At 58.7% G+C, this 16,135-nt stretch overlaps 1 protein-coding gene across 3 annotated transcripts in view; it reads right to left on the reverse strand.

Moving 5' to 3' along the window:
- Nucleotides 1-2,064: 2,064 nt before the first annotated feature.
- The window catches only part of SLC38A10 (solute carrier family 38 member 10), a 40,899-nt gene continuing 26,828 nt past the window's right edge, over nt 2,065-16,135 (reverse strand). The window contains exons 11-16 of one of the 3 annotated variants that reach the window (XM_043463004.1): nt 14,434-14,605; nt 9,138-9,305; nt 8,498-8,950; nt 7,841-7,960; nt 4,796-4,963; nt 2,065-4,202 (exon numbers count right to left, since the gene is read on the reverse strand). In XM_043463004.1, the coding sequence (XP_043318939.1) occupies nt 3,157-4,202; nt 4,796-4,963; nt 7,841-7,960; nt 8,498-8,950; nt 9,138-9,305; nt 14,434-14,605 (2,127 nt within the window). In that variant the 3' untranslated portion in view covers nt 2,065-3,156. Of the gene's footprint in view, nt 4,203-4,795; nt 4,967-7,840; nt 7,961-8,497; nt 8,951-9,137; nt 9,306-14,433; nt 14,606-16,135 lie in introns of all 3 variants that reach the window. The other 2 variants (XM_043463012.1, XM_043462998.1) reach the window with 2 other exon arrangements.

Consider the following 16,135-nt stretch of genomic DNA (forward strand, 5'->3'; position numbering starts at 1 on the left):
CGTTCTTTAAAGCATTCTCACCAAAGGTATGTCATCTCAGTCTGGCGAAGCATTTAGAAGTAACTGCCAGGTTATAACACAGACCAAAGAGAGAACAGTGACACTGTGAGGGAAAGGTCCGAGCTGTAGGAATCTGATACTGATGGGTTTTTTTTCTGACTTAGAAAAAAAAGTGGGGGTTGCTCTTCCAGACAAAGGGGTGAACCCAGGGAGGGTCCTGTTTTAGGAACCTGGTGCCCATGAGACTTGCTCCATGGGGTTGCCCCACCCTCCCTTACAGGCTCTGGAGTCTGAGCCTAAGTCCATCCTGGCCAGGCTCCTGCCCACTCTGGTCCCGCCCCTCATCCTGAGATTCGGTAAGGCCGCAGCAGCACACGTGCTGGAGCTCCAGGGAGACCCAGTGGGACCCAGGAAGATTCCAGCATCCTGAGCGCTGCCTGCTGGGCGTGTCATCCCAGAGCCTCCTTCCCCAGGGTGTGGAGGTCACATTGTCCTCTGGCTCCACCCAGGCCTGCTGTCCCAGAGCTTTGTGCCAGGGCACCCACACCCTGAGGCCCGGAGCTGTTCCCTCTTACAAAAGCTCCTGCACTTCCCCCACAAAGTGCTGAAACCCCTTATATCTGAGCTATCATCCCAGTGAAACGCAGTTCCCAGGGCAGCCTTGGAGGGGAGCCATACGCTGTTCAAGGATTTCAGGGCTGTTAAAGACTGGCTGACTGGGCAGTCATGTTTACCAGTCACCACTGGAATTCAGGACCAGACATCATTGACATGACCCCCATCCCAGCCAGGGGTGATGGACCCTCAGATTGGCTGAGGGCAGGAGTGAGGAGCGGGCCAGGGAAACAGACTTGCTGAGAATGCCTCCCCTCTTCCCTGTGCAGGTGCCTCCTGCCTGAGGACGGCCTCTTTCTGACCCTTTGTGCTCTCTGCACTTTGGCATCTCTGCTGTGCACAGGCGCTCTGGTCCCTTCCAGAACCATCCCTCCTGGTGCTCTCCTACCATCCTTTCAGATCCCAGTTCACGGGGGCAGGTGAGGCCACCAGCCATGTATCAGGTCCAAGGCTGTGGACGTGACCCACTGGCTGGGCCAGGCTGCTCACCACATGCTGAAGTCAGCTCACGGGCCTCCCTGGCTCCCCTCCCCAAACTCAACCTGTCTTCAAAACTGTGTTTATGGGAGGGAATTCAACCGAGTTGTGTCAGGATGCAGAAAAGATGGTTCCTGCTGCTTCTTCAGCTGTGTCACCAAGAGGCAGTCACCCTGTGTGGCTCTGTATGCTCCACCTGTCTTGGCCTCGGACTCAGGGCTCAGCTGCACCACGGGAGGCCATACCCAGCCTCGGCCCTGGCTTCTTCCCACCCCGGGCTGGGCTCGGGGGGCCCCATTCTAGAACTGGGAGTACAGACAGGGTCCTGTCCAGTCACCTAGGCCAGCCAGGCCTCGTGTCTGCCGCGTGTATCTGCCAGCACAGAGGGTCACTCCTGGTGGCCCGGTGTGCTGCAGCGGCCACATCTACCAGCCATGGGACCCAGCGGGAGGGGTGGCCTGTGGTCAGAAAGCAAGGCACTGTCCCCCGGCCCCATGGCTCCCTGCAGTACTGGTCGCGGTGACCCCACCCAGAGGTCTGCCCAGATCGCTCCCGAAGGAAACGACTGGGGAGGGGAGTGGAGCTGAAAACCTGGAGGAGAATACAAGCATTAACTGGGACAGAAGACCCTGAGCGTCCAGAGGTGCAGGGATGGCAGGCAATGGCAGAGGCTGCACTGCTGCTCTCAGATGGCTGTGGCCCCTGCTCTGAGGAAGAAGTTATCTTTGCAGAAATCGAGAGAACACTGGGTCAAGGTGAGAGATTCAGGTAAAGAGGGCTGGACACGCAATCCCACCTTGAAACAACAAACGGTGTTCCAACCTGAGGGAAACTCTGGCCAGGTATAGTTTGCTTGGAATTATTTTTAGTTAAGAATGGAGGGCGAGAAGCACTGGGACCCGGCTGCCTTTCACTGAGCTCCCCTCTGTGTGAGCAGTGCCCGGGGCTCGTGGGGAATCAGCTTGACTTCCAGAGGACTCCACTCCTTTTATTATTCATTTTGAGGCTTCAAGATGACATAGAAATCACAGTAAACAATAAAACCATTTCAAAAGGCACAGGGGAGAGGTGAGCCGAGACCAAGGCTGGAGCTGTCATATGGCCTGTGCATGCCTGGCTAGTGGTCAGTGAGTGGCCCCGCCATGGACCCCTTGGGGCAGGGTCTGGAGTGGCCCCCGCCCCCAGAGGGGAAGGAGGCACACACAGCCCAAAGCACAAAGCAGGTGAAGGCCCCAGACTCCTGAGGGCACAGTCCAGCATGTCTGTCAGGTCACCTGCCAACCAGCCCCCGGTCAAGGGGTGACCACTGGCCTCTCTGCCCCTTGAAACAAAGTACAACAAAAAACACGACAAAACCCCTCCCAACAGATGAGTCCCAAGGGTGAAAACCCAGGGGAGATGCTGCCCTGGAAGAAGTGAGAAGCGGCGAGAAGTGAGGCCATGCACCCCTCCCCACCGGGCCTCGAACCCAGGTTTCGTGGTCACGGCTTCGGTCTGTGGTGTGGGAGCCTTTGGGTGATTCACCTCGGCACCAACCAGACAGCAGTGGTCTGTTTTACTTTTTAAATCTCACAACCACTCGCTTGGGACACTGAAGTATGCAGAGCAGAGCACCAGGGCGGAGGCGGCTGGATCCACAGGCCTGTCCAGCCTCTCAGACTTAACGCAGCATTTGCGGTGAGAGGGGGTGAAGGCAGAAACATTTACTCAGGCTCTGTACTGACAGTCACAGAGAACATCAAGAAGGAATTCAAGTTCGGGGTAACACCTGCCTCTCATGGCAGCCGGGGGGCCAGGGCTGCAGTCAGCACTCAGAGACCCAACATCTCCACCTGAACCCTGCTGGCTCCCACGGCCACACAGGAGGTGGCAGGTCATGTTTCCTGGTCTCAGGGAGCGGCTGTTTTTCCTCCTCAAGGCTGGAGGGAGTTGAGTCATGGGAGAGTCAGCCTGGAAGTGGCTGCAGCTGCAGAGCCGTCACTCCACCCTGGGCCTGACTTGGGCTTGGCACCCACCGTGGTCCAGGTTCACCAGCTGACCAGAGCACCCTGGCCTCAGTGGGGCTCAGGGCTCCTCCAGGGTCCCAGGCAGCTGTTTGATCTGGCGGCCTGGGACCACCCGCAGGGCGCCCCCAGCAGCCTGGTGCAGCTGAGTCTCCAGGGCGCTGCGGAGGTCATTGACCTGCACGTCGGGCAGTGAGTTGAAGCTGATGATGACGCCGTCCTTCGGGGCCAGCCCCGCCTCTGCCAGAGGAGCTACGTCCCGCCGTCTCCTCCGAAGGTCGGAGCCCGCCTGGACTTTCAAGTCCCGGTTGGGTTTGGCGTTGTCCGGCTTCTGATCTCCAGGGATGGCGGGTTTGGGCCCGAGCTCAGGGTCTGGCCTCTGCTTGGGCTCCTGTCCGGCGGTGTCCTCCCGGGGAGCAGGCATGTGCTCCCTCCCGGGGGCCTCCTTCCTCATCTCCGCATGCCCACCCTGCTGCCCACCCTGTCCTCCAGCAGGGTCAGCCCGGTGTTCCGGCTGATGTAACACAACCTGGGCCTGGGGGGCTGCTACCCCCGACCTGCCTCCAGGTGCCCGGTCTCGGCTCGCTTGCTGGGACTTTACCTGAGGGGCCCCAACTGCTGCCCCCACCCCCGGCACATCTGCCTCCTGAGCGTCCGCACCAGCAGCTGCTACCTCCTTCCTGGGTTTCTTCTCCTCGTGGGCGCCTCCACCAAAAACATCCCAGCTATGCCCTGGGACGTCCCCAACCCCACGTTGCTCTGGGCTCCCGGGCACCCTGGCAGGCTCTAGCACAGGGACCCGCTCTTGCACACCAGCACCCTCAGCCTCAGGCACAGCGCCCTGCCGGCCTTCCCGTGGCTCAGCTGGAGCTGCCCAGGGCTCCGGGTCAGCACCGCCAGGAGGTGCAGCTGGGGCTCTGCCCGCTGCCCCCTCAGGCTCCTCCACGGAGTGCTGGCTATGCCCCTGGGGAGGAGCGAGGGGACGCCCAGGAGCGCCGGGCAGGACTTCCACAGGCTGCGGCGGGGGACGCTCCACCATCCCCGCGTCGTGGACCTCCTGCTCCTTACCTCTGGGTGCGGCCACCCCCAGCTCAGGCTGTACGTCCGCTGCAAATGAAGTCAGGCACCCGTTTAGCCACAGAGACGAGCAGAAGCTACCGACGCAGTGACTAAATGAAGCCAGCTTGCCAGCAATCAAGGAATACAAACACCTGCTTAAATTCGCCCAGCAGGACTCTAGACCACAGAGCCACAGATCCAACGGGGATGGGGGGGCGGGCAGGAAGGGGCAGGAGACTCTGGCTTTCATGCATTAAGGGATAATCCCTGGGCTTCCCTGGTGGCTCAGTGGTAAAGAATCCGCCTGCCAATGCAGGAGACATGGGTTCGATCCCTGATCTAGGAAGATCCCACGTGACTTGGAACAACTAAGCCCACCCACCACAAGGACTGAGCCCACATGCCGCAACGACTGCCGAGAGCCTGTGCTCTGAAACCAGAAGCCAGCACGCCACAACGGGGTGCAGCCCCAGCGCTCCGCAGCGAGAGAAAGCCTGTGCAGCAATGAAGGCCCAGCACAGCCAAAACACATACATACAAAAGCACAATTCTTCTTAAAAGTGACAACCCCTCCTCCCTGAGCAGGTGCAGCCACCATCCCCACCCTGCCCGGCCCCTCCCCCTCCCTCCCCTGGACTTGCCGTCCTCGCCTTCCTGGCCATCCTGCCTCTGCTGATGGATCTCCTTATGCTGCTCTTCGATCACCGCGAGCAGCTTCTCCTGCTGGTCCAGGAGGCGCTTCTGCTGCACCTGCTGTTCCTTGATCACTTGCAATAATACGGCGTGGTCCAGCATCTCCGCCCGGCCGGCTTCTGGTGCAGAAAACACGCGGTCAGAGCCTGGGAGCTACAGAGGCGCTTGGCTGGGCTGAGGGCAGTGTGATGCATGCAGGGAGGCCAAGGGGGGCTGTGGGCCCCTCCCTTGGACGCCTCTTGGGCATTCCCCTCTACCCGGCTGAGCCAGCACCCACGTGCCACAACCACAAATGACAAGTGATCTGGGCTGGTGACCCAAACTATCAACTATTCTAAAAAAGAACACTGGTTTTTTTAAGAGTTTCCTCCAAGGTGAGAATTTTAAAGACAAACAGAACCATCTTCCCCTTCAGCAGCAACAAGAGCTGGGACCTCAATGAGGAGGCTGCGCCAGTGCTCCCGCCGGCCCTGCCTCCCCCGGGAAGCTGGCTGCAGCTGGCAGTGGAGGAGCGCCAGGTGAGCTGGGAGCAGGCCAGCTGCAGCAGGTGCATGTAGGAAGGGCCCCCACAGACTGTGGACCAAGAAGAGGCCCCAAGGCTGGACACCTCGGGTGCAAAGAGCTCATAACACACTACAAACACGTCAGCACTGGGTCAGCTCTGGAGAGCCAGCAGTCCGGGCTTAAAGAACTTTTATAACACGTGTCGTTAAACATGAAGCTTTGAAAGATGATGTAACTGTACAGACTGTCAGATGGAAAAGCTCGAATCTGAAGAAAGGAGAACATTTTGGGAGTGGCGAGAGCTAAGACCCCAGTGAGGGCCCCACATGCTGGGCACATGCAGGTGTGCTGGCCTGTCCTCCCCAACAGTGACCTGTGACCCTCCAAAACAGGCCAGGGTTGGCCTTCTCCCAAGGACTGCCATGGCTTCCCTCCAGAGGCTGGTGCCCATGAGGAACATGCTGAGGCTAAGCATGCAGAGGATGGGTCCCTAGGCCAGCCCGAGTGATCCAGCCCCCTGCTCCCCACCAGGCACACATCCAGACATCCTAAGGTGACCAAGATGCCTGCCTGAGAAAGCCTATGTTCCATGGATCATCTCAGGGCTCCCACACCCCCTTTAGACACGGGAAGTGCACAGCGCCATCCCACAGAGCTCCAGACCAGCTCCCTCGACCACGACCATGGTGCCAACATCACCTGTCCCCAAGGGAGGGTTTCTAAAGAGCAGGCCCCCTGACCACTGGCTCATCAGAGGACTAGCCCTAGCCCAAGGCTGGGGTGGGTGAAGTGCACCATGTCCAGCCAGAAGCAACATGGGACAGATGGGAAGCAGAGTGGAGGTGATAAGCTGAGCCCCCAGCCAGAGTTCCACATGCAGCTGCTCGGCCCCCCAGGACCACAGGGATCAGGCTCACGGATGGGATGAGAGCTGCACAGATATTAACACACGTGCAGAACACATTCATACCAGGCCATGCACACCGTGGAAGTCACACGCAGGCCCCGCCCCATCTCTGGGGGTGCCCAGGTGCTTACAGGCTGCACCTGGCTGTCCTGTGGTGGCGCCCCACGGCAGAGCCCCAGTGGGGCTAAGGGGCACCAGGGCATGTGGACTAGAAGAGAGTGGGCTGGGGCATCAGGGGGGACCCCACCTGAGGGGCTGCAGATGAGCCCAGTTGGGGGACAGACCATGTGTGGATCCCGGGTTCTGACTCACACACCCCATGCAAGGCGCTACCAGACTCAGTGACCACACTGTCTGCTGTCTCGTCTTTAAACCCCAACAGAAACCTTCACTGTGATGCTCCTCCCGACTCCTACCTGCCACCATCTTTCTGATTTCAGCTGTGCATCCCATTGAGAAGCATTTGGAGAAAGGCAGAATAGGAAACCATGAAAGTTCTTTCCAGAAAAGAAAAAGTCAAAGAATCAAATAGGGTTAGGTAACAGATTTTAAGGACCAGGACCAGCAAACAGACTGAAACCAAAGTCAGTAACATGCGGAACTCCATGGCATCTGAGCTACAGGAAACCCTAGGACTCTCAGCTCTGCCTTTCTGGCCTCTGCGTGCAGAGGCTCGGCTGGCTTCCTGGACCTGGTACTCTGAGCCAGCTATCCCGAGGCTGCAGGATCTTCTGGGAAGCAGCTCGTGGGGCAGCAAGGCATGAGCATCCCATGAACCCACCTAAGTGCTATACCATGATCCCCACGTATAGACACAGACTCTCAGAGCACACAGTGAAACACCCAGGGGCCACTCCGTGGACACTGCCAGCAAATAGGGTAACCCCACGGGGGCTCAGGGTGGGGACCAAAGAAACCAGGATGAGTGATCATTTGCTGGGAGAGCTGCCACCACTTCCTTTAGTGCAGGGCAGTGCCCGACCAGGTGGGGCTGTGAGGAGGGGGGCATCAAAAGCAGAGAGTGGGAAGCACCCCAGAATGGGCATGAAGGTCTGGAGGAGAATGCAGAGCAAGTTTTGTTCGCTGGAGGGAAAAGATAAAACGAGCTTTCGCTTTGGGACAGGTGCTGGGTCTTCACTGCAGGTGGGAGCAAAGATCCCCACCGGGCCCCAGCTGAGACAGGGTGGGAGCTGCTGCCACGGTGGCAGGGGAGTGCTAAGACAGCAGTGAGTCACCGGCCCTCCCACCCTTGCTAACGACCCCCACACCTGGCCAGCTTGTTGGAAATATTAACATGTCTATTTTGAAATGAGATACAAACGGGAATAGAAAGTCACATGACAGTGACAGGTTGGTTTTTTTTTTAAAGGGGGAGAAAAGAAAATAAAAACATTCCTGGGGAAGTGAAATGGAGGAGAGAAGGCTGTTAGTTGGCAAGGGAGCTATTTAAGATCCTTCCTCAGCAGGAAACTGGCAAGACAATGGGCTCCTGTGTCTCCTTCTGGGCCACACTCCACTTCCAGAAGGAAGTGGCAGTATCTCCAGGCCTTGGGAGGATGCAGGGAGAAAGCAAAGGCCTTACCCTCCAGCTTGCTGCCAGCGTGCTCCCCGCCCTGTCCCTCCTCGGTCCTCTGCTCTCGAGGCTCTGCCTGTGGCGCTGCCCCCGGGCCTGGCTTCTCCTCCGGGAGGGGAGCCTTCCCACCTGCACACACAGCGAAGACTCAGGAGGCTTGCAGGCAAACTCAGAAGAAGGTAGAGGGGGGACAAGAGGAGGAGGCCAATATTTCCTAAAATCACCCTCCACGTTGGCCCTCTCTCCCCGGTACTGTATATTCAACCTATGAGTACCAGGGAGGTAATAAAAAAAAATATTTAACATCTCACAGGCTGGTGGGAGGGAGCCAGTGTCAACTACCTTCATCAATTAGCATGCAGGGACCGTCCTCAGTAGCTCTGAGATGGCACTTAACAAGGAGCTACCCGTCAGGCCCGCGCCGCGCCCTGTGTGCGCCCAGACGTACAGGAGCAGCTCAGCACCTGCCGCTTACGGGTCTGGCGAACAAGTGTGTGACAAATGTCAGAGAAGCTGCCAAGCCCCAGCAGCTGCATCAGGGCTGCGACATACACAAGCTCATCTCGCGAGAAAAGAACGGCAGTGCGACAGAAGGGAGGATGGTCAGTGTCTCCTGCCCCGTCCCCAGCCTCTCCCCGGCCCCGCGAGGAGGGAGCCTACACCCACCAGGCTCTTTGTTCTCCTCCGGCTTGCCCACAGCCCCCACGGCATGGCCAGGCAGCAGGGCACCGTCTGCTCTGGCCCCTGCGCCTGCCACTGGGACGTCCTGCCCCTCAGGGAGCACTGCCTGGGGCCCTGGATGCACGCCCCTGTCGCCCAGCCCCAGGTCCTCCTTCACAGGCTCAATGGCTGGCTGACCATTTTCTTCTGGAACCTTCTGGGGATCTTTGGGAAGACCGCCCGCTGCCTCCAAAGCCTGGTCCTGTCTGGGTCTCTCTCGTCCTGAATCCAGCAGGGGTGGTACCATTTGACCCTTGCCCCCCAGGGCCCTTTCATCCACGTGTTTGGATGGACGCTCCTTCTCCAGTCCTTCTTGGTCTTGACCTTCATCCACTACCACCTTGTCGTGAGGCACAGGGGGTTCGTGGCGGTGGGCCTCACCCAGAGGTACTGCAACTCCTGGAAGGAGACAGATGATGTTGGGGAGTTGGGGGGGGGGGGCCCAGCCTTCCCTCCCAGGGTGGCTTTCCCTCTCCAGGTCTGTGAACTGAGATCTCATCCCAACCAACCACGTGACTGATGTCCAGCTGAGGTCCCGCCCCCATGGACACCGCCCCCCACACCCCCACCCAGGCAGTTGTAGCACCTTGACCAGGGCGATCCAGCTGTGCCTCCTCCTGCTTCTCCTTGGTGTCTTCCCTTGGGGGCACATTCACGGGGCCCTTAATCTGGGCCTGCTCCATCTCATCCTTCTCATTTGGCAGCTTCGGCTTATCTCGGCCGTCCTCAGCCACGTCCACAATTGGATTCTGGCCTGTAAGCACGGCACAGATAATTGAACGGTGTTTCCACATGGCTACACCGCCAATCAGCACGGCAACTGGGCGGTTTTCCCTGGATTGTAATCACATTCCCCAGTCGAATGGCAGAGGCTAAGCAGTTATTTTTTTTTCCTGTTCAATCATTAGCAGCTAACTAGCACAGAAAACTGTCATTTTTCATGTGTATTCATAACAAAAATATGTCAAAATGCAATTTACACCTAACTGGGTGCAGAAGAGCGACACCCAGCCTAAAGCTGGCCATCACCACCAGGTGGCAGCACGAACCCACCACTTGAGGCCTGGGGACAGTAAGGGCCCACATTGTCCCTCCTGGGGACAATCACCCTCCCCAAGCCCAACCAACCCCTTGCTGCAGGCCCAGGGGGAAGGGGAGGAGAGAAATGCTTGAGGAAAATGCCTATGGGAGGTTGATTTGCAATTCCCATCAAAAGGAAGGTGAGAAAGAGGCACAGCCCACAAAGCTGGCTCCCTACACACGCCTGTATCCCACAGGCCTCCTCATCCTCCGGGAAGCCCAACAGCTCAGTCACGGCAGGCCCTCGAGGAGAGGGCCACGAGGATGGCCAAAGTGGAGCCTCTTAGGAAATTAACAAAACCACTTTCTACCTATCAGGCAAAAGTGGCAGAAACTAAAACACTATCTGGGAGAAAAGAGTCATTTCATCCCAGGCCCGAAGCAACCGCTTTCCACCTTCAGAGCACAAGCTGCCTGCAAGAGGGGAGGCAGAACCCCCAGCAGTGGTGGGACCCCAAAGGGGTTCTGGGGGGACTCACGACAGTCCTGTTCAGGTGGGCTTGCTCCCTCCTCCAAAGGAGGGAAAGGGACCTGGGCTGACCTGCCATGCTCGCTAGGGGGTACCTGCAGCAGCTGAGGTTTAATGTCCAAAACAAAGTGGAGGGGGGACGGCACTGGGAGGAGCCAGACGCGGGACTCCACAGTTCAATCCAGCGGCTGATTTGAGTAAGTGTGTGGTATCCGCTCCACAGCACAGGTAACACCCCCCGTCCCCAGCCCCCAGAGGCCCCTGGGGGTCAAAATCAAGAGGTGGTGTCCAGTGGATGACCAAGTTAAGACAGGACCAGGAAGGGAAGGAAAACCACAACAAAACAAAGAATATCTCCATCATGTTGTAGGACAAGTCAAACTCCATCCATCATCAGGCAAAGGAATGACCAGGGGCCTCGGTTGAGCAAGGGGCATGGGTACACAGCGTGGCCACCCCGCCCACAGCAGCCGGGCCTCGGGCTTCGCAGCTGTCCTCGGCAATAGACGCAGTGCTTTCTAAAATGAACCACAGCTCCTCGTGGGAACAGTTTGCCAGCAATGCCTGTGGGCCACAGTAAAACTAACACCAAACTTCCTAATTAGCAACTGAAGAACAGCCCGCACTCACCCACAGTGGTCACCCCAGGGAAGGATGAAGGCCGGGCAGGGGCCCGGCCTGTTTCTCCCTCCAGAGGCAGCAGTGAATCGGAGGGAGTAGCCAGCAGAGGGCACCCCGGCCTGGAGGGGCCTCCTCTCAGCCTCAAGTTTGTGGCCTCCGCTCCCCAGAGTGGGCACCACACAGGGAAACTCCATGTCTGCCTCAGTTCTGCTGGGCAGGGAAGCTTTCTAACCTGCCTGGCCCCCTCCACACTCAGACCCTCCTGATGGTGCTTCTACCAGGAGCTCCTGAGAAGACAGGCCGACAGTCACTGGTCTAGTGTGGACACCAGGCGGTTCTGTGACTGGCTCAGGGAGACAGAGGACCCAAGTTCAGTTCAGCTGCTCAGTCATGTCCGACTTTTTGCAACCCCATGGACTGCTGCACGCTAGGCCTCTGTGTCCATCACCAACTCCCGTTTATTCAAACTCGTCCATCACGTCAGTGACGCCATCCAACCACCTCATCCTCTGTCGTCCCCTTCTCCTCCCGCCTTTGATCTTTCCCAGCATCAGGGTCTTTTCCAATGAGTCAGTTCTTCGCATCAGGTGGCCAAAGCATTGGTATTTCAGCTTCAGCATCAGTCCTTCCAATGAATATTCAGGACTGATTTCCTTTAGGATGGACTGGTTGGATCTCTGTGCAGTCCAAGGGACTCTCAAGAGTCTTCTTCAACACCAGAGTTCAAAAGCATCAATTCTTCGGTGCTCAGACAACCACAGTTCTGAAATCTGGGGACGTACAGCCGTTTTTGGGTGTGACATCCAGACAGGCCCGTCCACAGCAACAAGCATCTGCCTTCGAGGCTGCTTCCGCCTCGGAAGACAGGGTCAGGGCCAGGGGCTCCTCTTCCTCGACTATCCCCAGCAGGACCCCGTTCTGAGTCTGGGGCATCTCTCTGTATCTTGTGATCAGTGAAGATGGAAGCAGTCCTCTGACTGCCAAGCACAAAAGTAAAGTGTCTCTTAAAATCACATTTGCGTTCCACAGATGGAATCACTGTTGATTGGAGGTAAATCCCAAGTTCAGGAGATGCAAGGGACCCCAGGACCATGCAGAGAGCAGGAGCAGCCACTAACAGTCCTTTAAAAAGGCCAAGTGCTGCTTCTGAGTACCTTTCCTGACAACCTTCAAAGTGCCTGCCTCACTGCTGACGTGAGAAGGTCTACTTGGGAACACCTGCTCTTCTTGACTTAGGCAGCAAGGGAAACCCTGTCTAGCACATTCTATTGGATGTGCAGGAATCCCAACGGGTCCCTGGACCCAAAGTCCCAGCTGGGTGGCTGGGTAGCCCCGTCTGGCTCACTCGTCACACTCTCCTGCAGATGGGCATGTCTTCCCATGGGCAGCAGGTGGAGGGGGTGTGGGCCGGTCTCTCGGGGCTGAACATGGGAGGCAGCGCCCCTCCCTCCCCTGAGGAGTCCTTCCGGATTCAGCTGTGGCTGGCGTGGTTATCTTAGCACCGGTGAGACGAGCTCATAGCCACGTCTGACACACAGGCAGAAAAACTGAGAAGTCACATGGCACAGGGGTGTTAACTGCTCCTTCTCGGTGGGGCACTGGGAGAGCTGCGGGGGCACCAAGGAGGAAGGCAGGCCTGCACTCAGGCCTCCCCATGGGCACGCTGACATCGGTTGCAGGTGGCCGGACGCTTTCCTGCCCACGTACACCAGCGCCTGGCACAGCAGCACAAGGGACGCGTCCTCAGAAGAGAAACTTAGGAAGGAGATGGGGGAGGGCGAGCTCCCACTCAGGCCTGTGACACCCTCTGCCAGCTGTGTCCCCGCACCAACATGGTGCTGCCCACAGGCCCCGGCCTGGCCCTTCCCATTCTTTCCCACCCAGCAGAAGCAGGGCCGGGTCCCCACTGGGGAACGGACAAGCTGTACAAGGTGTGTGGCCAAGGCAGCTCCCAACACCAAAACAAGCCATGGGCTGGGAGGGAGAGGAAGAAAGGGGATGAGGCCACGCTCAGAGGAGGAGCTGAAGAGCATGACAAACTCCAAACCCACTCGCCAGACCCTCAAGGGGGCCGTCAGCCTCACGGTCATGGCCTCGTAGCCTTTCCTGAAGGCCTGCCCACCTCTTCTGTCCACACCAGGCGTGTCACAAGCCCTGCGCTTGCTGGGAGCGCCAGGCTGGGGGTGGCCAGGCCCGTGTGTCCCTAGCAGGGCGGGACTCCCCCAGTCCAACGGCCAGCTCGGGCTCTGGGGAAAGTTGGTACTGTTTCGGCCTCTTCAACATCAAAGAGACCAATAAACCTGCCTCACATGCTGATGGGCGGACGGCTGCGGGGCACGCGGCCCAGGCCCCACAGGCCCAGCTCTGCTTCAACGAGGCAACCCATCAATGACGGGGAGGCCGGGGGGGCGAGAAACACGGAGACTTGAGTTAAACAAACGGCATGTGGTGCCGAGAGGGGCCTTGTGTTTGTTACAGACTCGTGGAAGAAATGGAAACCAGATGTGGCCGCGGCGGCTCCAGGTGAGCCCGGGGCCCGCCTCCACGACAGGATGCAGCTGCTCGCGCCGGCAGTGGGCTGGAGGCCGCCCAGCACCGTGGGGACAGGCAGCCTGGTGCTGGCTGCGTCAACTGATGCCGAGAAGCCCACTACCGGGCGGGCCGGCAGCCAGCTGAGACACGAAACCAGTGTCCGAGTTGCGTTTTGCTGGGGGCGTCCCCAAAGCACCCAGGGCCAGGACCCCTGGGGGTGAATGATGCAGTGGGGCTGCTAACAGGGGTGGAGGGGCGCCATCTCCCTCCCTCCTCTAGGAGGCTTCTTCCGGTCCAAGTTACTGAATCCGTGCAACCACTGTGGAGATACCCAAGCAGCTTCTGACCACTCCAATTAATATCTCTGCTGAGTGCCATTATCCCCAGGGGTCCTCTCTGCAGGGGACTCCCAAAGGGGGAGTCTTCTTGCTGGCCCTCACCATCCAAGGAAGGCAGAGGAGAGCATGCCCCATTACTCTGGGCTCAGGGCTCCCCCAAAAGAGCCCCAGGAGAGACTGTTCTCCTGAGGAAGTTGGTGTGGGGTGCGGTAACTGCAGGGGCTCTCAGCAGAGACAGGTAAGGCTGGAACAGAGACGGCGACACGTCCGAGAGGCCTGAGCCTCCAACCATAGGCGGCCCAGTCCCGCGAGCACCTTCCCGGACACACCTACCTGCCTGGACAGCCCTCAGGACCTTTCCTTCTGCCACTCACAGTAGGCAGGGAGACCAGTACTCCCACCTGGGCTTATTAGTCATCACCAGCCACAGGGATCTGGAATCCACCAGCAGCCAGCGCTGCTGCTGCCACAGGGAAGGCCAGGCAGGCCGCAGGGAACAAAGCTGAGGGGCATCACTGACTTGGTCCAAGAAAATCTGGCTTAAAATTTACATCCTTACAACAAGCAAACATGAGTGACACCCACAAGTTTACTTACCTGTTGGTGCTCTGAACGGGGGTGCAGGGAGGAGTTGAGATCTCTGCCCTGCTGTCTTCAGCCTGTCCCCTGCATGCAGGCGGCACATGCAGGGGGCTGCACACACAGCCCCCAGGAGCCCCCTCGCCGCCCCCATCACCCGGATAGGACGGAGGCAGCTGGGCAGGTGAGACGGCCTGGAAAGTGATGACTGCATCCCCATGACCCGTGGCGACGCTGAGAAGGCTGCAGGCCTGTGTGCGTACCTGGGGGCCACATACCTGGAAGCGGGGCTGCTTCTGCCTTCACTGCGCCCTCGGCCTCTCCAAGCCTGCCGCCCGGGGCTTCCTTCGCCAAGTCCACAGGGGTCTCCTGGCTCACGGACAGGGTGGTGTGTGTGCTGATCACCAGGATGCCCAGGCCGACCCAGAGCACCACCTGGATGAGACAAATACCCTGAGAGCTAAAGGGGTCACGCAGTCCCGCTGCCCCCATCCTTCCTATGGGTGGGGTACAGCCCACAGAGGCCCCAACCACACTGACCACTAGATGATGGTCACTAACTCATCAAAGTGACGGAATCGTGGGCCACATCCGCAGGGGCCACACTGGCGATGGGGTTGGGGGGCGGGGTGGGGCATGAGGGGGGCGTGAGTGTGACGGAGGGGCCTGCTGGCTAGAGACTCAGGCCCACTGGCCAAGCATCCTGGCGAGCCTGGTGGCCACATCTGCCCACACCTACTGCTGCAGAGATTGGGCCCCTTGATGGTTTTCACCAGACAGCAAAAATCTCAGGGCACTGACCCAACTTAAAGTGGGCTCTTGCTTGTCCCACCCCCTCACCCAGTAGTGGGCCCAGGCCACTGGGTGCCCGGCTACCAATGATTAGTCCCAAGATCACCCAGCACGCTAGACACGCCTGCGGCTGCAGGGCACAGACGGGACGGCTGTGAGGAGGTGGCTCCTCACCACCTCTGGCCCACTGGTGCCCACTGGTGCTACCTGGCAAGCTGAGCTGGATGCGCTGCTACTCGCCGAGGGGCCTTGTCCCCAGCCCATCCCTCCCATGATGGCCCCAAGGCTGATCATAAGCGCTGCCCTCAGAGACTCAGGACAGGAGCCCCTCGTGCTGTGACGCCGTCTGCCCTGGAGCTCCGGCACACGCGAGGCCCACCGGCGCTCTCCGTGTGACTTCTGCTGTCACAGCAGTGGGCGCAGCTCGTTCTGCCCTGCCCAGCCTGGCCCACCTTCCTCTCCCTTGGGAGCAGTAACTCCTGGTTCCTCGGAGAAGAGCCATAAGGCAGCCTGCCCTAAGAGCCAGGGGACCCCGCCACCCACCTCCACACACTCTGAGCCAGAACCCAAACCTTCCCTGAAAGTCACGTTGACTCTTTTAAAAAAACATCAGTTCAAAAGAACCGGTGAGACTTTCCCAGGCTCAACACAACTGCAAAAGAAAAAGGCTTTTGACTGGAAGAAAGGCCCTGCACTCCTGAAGGCGGATGCCAACCAACGTGGAGAACCTCAGAGAGAAAGTCCGTTTTCCCCAGTCACTCTGGAAACACTGAGCTGGTCTGGGGCTCACAGAGGCAAAATGCTGGCTGTGCTCCAGGGTACGCGACGCTTCGGAGAGGCCCCTCTGGTACCGACCACCAGCCGGCCTCAGCCAGGTGCGCATGGGGATGTTGTTGGGCTCGAGCCCCCGGCGTCTGAGAGCTGAAACACTGCGCACAGTGTGGGGTCACGGGCTCCTGAGTCCTGCCCCCACTTCAAATAATTTTCTTAAAAACGTGTGGATGCCAGCTTCGGCTGTGAGTTCACAGAGCAGTACATTACACCCGCTCACCAGAAAGGGAAGGTTCGAGAAGCAACAGTAGACGCCACCACAGTAGTTTTTTAAAAATAAAAAAGAAACTTTAAATCCCTTGCATCTTGTATTTCTCTAGCTGATGGCTAAGAAAACAACAA

The sequence above is a fragment of the Cervus canadensis genome, chromosome 1, assembly GCF_019320065.1.
Source record: "Cervus canadensis isolate Bull #8, Minnesota chromosome 1, ASM1932006v1, whole genome shotgun sequence".
NCBI lineage: Eukaryota > Metazoa > Chordata > Mammalia > Artiodactyla > Cervidae > Cervus > Cervus canadensis.